Genomic DNA, 6473 nt, shown 5'->3' on the forward strand with positions numbered 1-6473 from the left:
ACGTACAACACATTATATCACTATATCTGCTAATTCACTAGATTTACACTAATAGTAACATGGCAATATTTTTCTTTGTCAGAAATGTATTCAAATGATATTTCTATTTTATTGATATTTCTATCTAATTTTTACTCACCTTGCATTTTCTTTTCACATCTTCTGTTTTTACATGCTTTGCATTTTTACTTTTCTCAAAGTACAGATTGTGAATTTGCATCATCATTGGATCGCTGGAATAATTTTTGTTAGTTGGAGTGTCTAGTTCTGCTTTACAGCACCAAACGATCTTGAAAAAGTGCTCATTTGTTTATGTAAATGATCTGTCGAGAGTCTGAGAAAGGCTGCCGTCACATCATCCAGGTGGAGGCTACACACTGGTGGTGGTTGAGGAGAGATCCCTCACATGATTGTAAAGCCCTTTGGGTGTATGGCAATACACAAAAGAGAAATGCTTAATTCATTTATTAATTCAATTCATTCAATATCCTGTGTGTTGTATGCCATAATTATTATAGTCACTAATCTATCAATTAGTAATTAATCAAATAACATTGCCTATATCAAAATGAAGTACAGGAGAAACTGGTACAGGAGAAAAAGTTTTATGGTAATTCACATGGCATTAAAACACTTTCTTCTGAAACTTTTTTTTATTCAGGGTTCTTATTGAGTCAAGTAATGGTGAATGGACAAGAAGGTAAGAATATCTTACTTTGATAACTTCTATATGTAATATGCCAGGCATATTGACATTAGTTTTTGATGCTATTTTAAAGATCATTGTTTGGTGTAACAGAATGTTGACATACAACATATACACAACAAATACAACATAAAAATTCTATATACCATTAAGAATAACATTTTTCACCCCAACATTTATAATCAAACACAGCAACCCTCCCCACACCAAATTAGCAATTAAAGTACATATAAAATATTAACTTTTATATATATTGTCACGGGAGGAGCCAACGACAGACACAGTGGGCGTGGCGTCAGGCCTCGGAGAGGCTTTTTATTCAAAGAAAATAAATACAAAATAAAGTGTCCAGGGAAAAAGTGTCCAAATAAAAAGGGGGAACTGGTGCCCTCGTTGTGCTGCAGGGGACGTGCCAGGTCAGGTAGTGTTCCAGGGGGGGCAGGGTCCAGGTAAGGGGCGGAGTCCGGCGGTTGCACACGCTCCCCTCTCCTGTTCGGCGGAGTCTTCGGCAGCATCTCCGCTCGCTTCTCTCCTCCGTTGTCAGAGATTAAGGGGATACGCGGCTCGCATCCTGGCCCGCCAGCCGTGAGCATGGGTGCATCGTCACCTGGCTTCTTTCCGCCTGGTCGTCAGAAATTCTCTAGTGGCGGATCACACAGCCTCGGGATCCACGGCCCAGTGTGCATGCACAGCCGTCTCGAGGAGAGTGCGTCGCCGCCTGATGTTGACTCTGAGGTGTGCCTCGTCACACACCGCCAGACCTGACCAATACCACGCCTCCTCCTCGTCCGGGAGCCTGGTGAAGGGCGCTTCTGATGATGACAATAAGCTGGCGCAGCTCCTTCATGCACAATATTCCTGGACCCATAATAAATTCGAATGAATGACAAAAAACATACAGCAGCAACCTTAGGTCATGCACACCAAACTACATTTGGGCCCATATCTTCTTAAACCTCTGCTTTACCTCTAGCAATCTGTTAATTTGTCATCCTTTCATCCTTTTGGTCCACTGTGAAAAGGAAACATATTTTTATTTGATTTTATTTTTAATGTCTATATAACATTTATTAAGCTTTGATTTTTAATTTAGGATAATATTTTAACTAAACGTTCCATATAAATGTCATCTGACTTTCTTCCAGAGAACTTAGCATTTCAGCAAGTGGCCACACAGTCGTCCATGTATGAGTCCTGGTACAGCAAAAACGCAGTGGATGGTGTACATGACAGCTGTTCTCACACAAACCCACAGACCGACCCGTGGTGGAGAGTGGATCTGATGAAAGTATACAGAGTGAACAGAGTGGCCATCACTAACAGAGTGAGCCCTTATTCTGATATAGTATCCAGAATAAATGGGGCAGTGATTCGTGTTGGGAACTTCCCAGACGTTTACAGCAACCCAATGTGAGGATATTTTTCACATTTATCATTGTCTACAGCTGTGAATAAACAGAAGCAACCACGGATGATCTTTCTCTCCGTAGATGTGCTGTAATTTCTACTCTTTCATCTGGAGCCACTGCCGACTTCTCATGCGGTGCGATGATGGGACGTTATGTGATCGTTCATATTCCTGGAGTTCAGAAGATTCTTACTCTCTGTGAGGTTGAAGTCTACAGGTATTTGGGAGGTAAGTCATTGTCGTAGAACACTACGCAATATGTAATATTGTATCATACTTTATGGCCTCTTAGATTTCTCTGATAAATGCCCTGCTGATAAAAGACATCTGTAAAAATGTTCAATTACTTGCACTAATTAACACAAAGGTTAATCAGTATCATTATCACTAAAATTCAGCAGTGTAAAGAAAATGTCTTGCGTGTAACCCTCGTTCCCTGAAGAAGGGAACGGAGACGTCCACGTCAGATGACCAATGAATTGGGATCTCACTTCAGAGACCAATCTACTTTGAGTGTATCTAAACGAGCCAATTGAAGATTGGCATGCGCTATCGCGTCCAGCTGCCGCTGATCACAGCGCAGGTATAAATAAGCAGCGGGTGCAGCGCATATTCAGGTTTTCACTGAGGAGCCGAGCTAGTGACCCGCCCCTTCAGTGGAGGTGCAGCACCATGACGAAGGGACGTGACTTTTCCGTTCCCTTCTTCAGGGAACGAGGGTTACATACGTAACCGGATGTTCCCTTTCAGTCGGTCATTCGAGTCACGTCGGATGACCGGCGAATTGGGATCCCTGACGGGGCCGCTGCGTTGGCCTGATGAACCTGCAACAACGCCAACGCGTGTACTGCAGACGCAGCTTGTCCACAGGCCGCACAGGCACCGCCGCTCAGAACCGACAAGTACCTGCAGGCCAAGTGGAAACAGTGTTGGGACACAGCTGCATAGCAACTGACCGCTCTACTGTGGGGATCACCGTATACCCCTGGCTGTGCCGCTGTCAAGGGTGGTGAAGGAGGAGGAGCCACTGGGGCAGTTTCTGGCATTGAAAGGTGCCTTCACATCCCAGTAAGAGGGTGTACGTTGTCTATAGCAAGACCCACGCTGTCTTCCAAGATGCGTTGAGTTTGCCAGAAGTAACGTCGTCTTTAAAAAGACGCACTCCGCGAATGCTCTTTTTAGTGCTGAGGCAACAGGGGATAGCCGCTTTGCATACAAATGGGGTAGTGCAGCCTGATTGTGGCAATCCACTCAACACAGGAAAACGACCTCCGCTGAAACGCTGTACTCCAACACTGTGAGATGATCTTTGGAGCAGAACAGTCACGCTTGGCTCGGCGAAAAGCTGAGTATGCGCTGCACCGCTGCTTATTTATACCGTGCTGTGATCAGCGGCAGCTGGATGCGATATGCCAGTCTTCAATTGGCTCGTTTAGATACACTCGGTAGAATGGTCTCTCGAAGCGAGATCCCATTAAATCCGGGTCATCCGGTGACTCGGGTGACTGACTGAAAGGGAATCTTAGTTTAATTTGATGCAGCTCAGAAGTGGAATGAATGCATTTATACTGCAATTACTGTACATGTGCATAATGTTGTGATATTAACATTTTAAACATGACATTTTGAATGTAAATGTTGGAAAACACAAAATAATGCATGAACACAAGTGAGTACTGTGTTTATCAATGTGTCATTAGTTTAAAATGAAACAATTGCCCAAGAACAAAAGCTTTTTTGCTATGAGGTGCAATCATTAAATTTTTGGGAGAAAAAGTTACTTTTTTGGTGGCAAATTAGTGCAAAAAAATCTATGTGATGTTTAAAATTATATAATTACCTGTTGTTGTTTTTTTAATAAAGTGAATATTACATTTGCAATCAAGCTTAGAATTCAAAATATAACTTTTGTCCTTGTGTGATATTGCTTAACTTTATTATCTTAGACACAAAAACCAAGCACTCATACAGGGACAATTCATATCTTGAATTGTAGTGGCATTTTCATTTTCCTGGCATTTATGACACTATTTTACACTGTAATAGTTGGATGTCTGGTGTCTATTTGAAGAGTGGTGATGGTAGGTGATGCAGAAATGACTGCAGAAATTATATCTACTAAACTTGGTACATAAAAGATATTTTTGCAATAAATGCAATTTGTTTTGCATGCGTATTCTAGGAAATCGGGCATTAGATGGAGCCACTACACAGTCATCAACATCACCAGGGAACTGGTTTTCTGAAAAGGCCATTGATGGTAATCAAGGTCTCCAGCAGTTGTATACGGGATGCTCCTCAACTCTCAATGAGTCTAACCCATGGTGGAGGCTGGATCTGCGTCATATTTATAGAGTTATTGAAGTGGTCATCACGAACAGAAAAGACTGCTGTGCCGAACGAATAAATGGAGCAGAGATTCACATCGGAAACTCTTTGGAGAACAACGGCAACAACAATCCCATGTGAGGAACTTGAGGTTGAAAGTAATCAAATATAAATGTGATTAATTCATGTAGATATTGCAGTATTTTTATATCTCTTGCATGTTTCTCTCTCTGTAGATGTGCTGTTATTGCTGCTATTCCAGCAGGTCAGTCCTACAGCTTCTCATGTAACGGGATGGAGGGGCGTTACGTGAATCTGATCATTCCTGGAGACATGAAGATACTCACTCTGTGTGAGGTGGAGTTAATATGGAGAAGGTATGACAATATTTTTGTCAGCAGACAAACACATTAATGTGTTTTGTAATCATCCATCCTTCCATCCATCCATTTACTACCACTTATCCGGGGGCTGGGTCGCGGGGCAACAGTCTAAGCAGGGGCGCCCAGACTTCCCTAACGCCAGACACTTCCTCCAGCTCTTTCGTGGGGAACACAGAGGCGCTCCCAGGCCAGCCGAGAGACATAGCCCCCGGCGTGTCCTAGGTCTTTCCTGGGGTCTCCTCCCACGGTGGGACATGCCGAACACCTCCATTGGGAGGCGTCCAGGAGGCATCCGGAACAGATGCCCGAGCCACCTCAGCTGGCCTCTCTCGATGTGGAGGAACAGCGGGTCTACTCCGAGCTCCTTCCCGAGGTGACTGAACTCCTCACCCTATCTCTAAGGGAGCGCCCAGCCATCCTCACGGAGGAAACTCATTTCGGCCGCTTGTATCTGGGATCTCATCCTTTCGGTCATGACCCAAAGCTCATGACCATAGGTGAGAGTAGGAACGAAGATCGACCGGTAAATCGAGAGCTTCGTCTTGCGGCTCAGCTCCTTCTTCACCATGACAGACCAGTACAGCGACCGCGCATTGCAGAAACTGCACCGATCCGTCGATCTCGCGCTCCATCCTCCCCTCAGTCGTGAACAAGACCCCAAGATACTCCTCCACCTGAGGCAGGAACTCCTCACCAACCTGAAGGGCAAGCTACCCTTTGTCCGACTGAGAACCATGGCCTGAGACTTAGAGGTGCTGATTCTCATCCCAGCTGCTTCACACTCAGCTGCAAACCGCCCCAGCACACACTGTAGGTCTTGGCCAGATGCAGCCAACATCATCCGCAAAAGCAGAGAGCGCTATCCTGTGGTCACCAAACCAGACCCCTCCGGCCCCGGCTGCGCCTAGAAATCCTGTCCATAAAAATAATGAACAGGACCGGTGACAAAGGGAGCCCTGTCGGAGTCCAACATGCACTGGGAACAAGTCTGACTTAACCAGCTCCTGCTCTGATCATACAGGGACCGGACAGCCCTTAACAATGGGCCCCTTACCCCGTATTCACAGAGCACCCCCACAGGACACCACAAGGAACCTGGTCAGATGCCTTCTCCAAATCCACATGTGGACTGGTTGGGCAAACACCCAGGAACCTTCCAGTATCCTGAAGAGGGTATAGAGCTGGTCCAGTGTTCGACATCCAGGACAAACCCACATTGTTCCTCTTGAAGCTGAGGTTCCACTATTGGACAGATTCTCCTCTCCAGTACCTTGGCATAGACTATTCCAGGGAGGCTGAGGATTGTGATCCCCTATAGTTGGAGCACACCCACCGGTCCCACTTCTTAAAAAGAGGAACCACCACCCTGGTCTGCCAGTCCAGAGGCACAGTCCCCTGCATCCATGCAATGCTGCAGAGTCGTGTCAGCCAAGACAGCCCCACAACATCCAGAGACCTGAGGTACTCCAGGCGGATTTCGTCCACCCCCGGTGCCTTGCCACCGAGGAGCTTCTCAACAACCTCAGTGACCTCAGCCAGACTGATGGTCGAGTCCCCCAGGTCCCCGGCCTCTGATCCTCAATGGAAGACTAGCGTTGGCGAGATTGAGGAGATCCTCAAAAGTATTCCTTCCACCGCCCGACAATAT

General features: G+C 45.6%; 1 protein-coding gene across 1 annotated transcript; it reads left to right on the forward strand.

Moving 5' to 3' along the window:
* Positions 1-668: 668 nt before the first annotated feature.
* Positions 669-6054, forward strand: LOC122360882. The gene is made up of 6 exons (XM_043261718.1): positions 669-700; positions 1852-2116; positions 2197-2342; positions 4297-4579; positions 4679-4835; positions 5893-6054. Exons 1-6 carry the CDS (start codon positions 682-684, stop codon positions 6052-6054), a joined length of 1032 nt encoding a protein of 343 aa, XP_043117653.1. The 5' UTR covers positions 669-681.
* The last annotated feature ends 419 nt before the right edge of the window (positions 6055-6473 follow it).

This window comes from Puntigrus tetrazona, chromosome 16 (genome assembly GCF_018831695.1).
Source record: "Puntigrus tetrazona isolate hp1 chromosome 16, ASM1883169v1, whole genome shotgun sequence".
NCBI classification, from domain to species: Eukaryota; Metazoa; Chordata; class Actinopteri; order Cypriniformes; family Cyprinidae; genus Puntigrus; species Puntigrus tetrazona.

Coding starts and splice junctions, on each gene's coding strand:
- LOC122360882 (XM_043261718.1), top strand. Junction 2,117..2,196: donor GACGTTTACAGCAACCCAAT/GTGAGGATATTT, acceptor TTCTCTCCGTAG/ATGTGCTGTAATTTCTACTC. Junction 2,343..4,296: donor AGTCTACAGGTATTTGGGAG/GTAAGTCATTGT, acceptor TGCGTATTCTAG/GAAATCGGGCATTAGATGGA.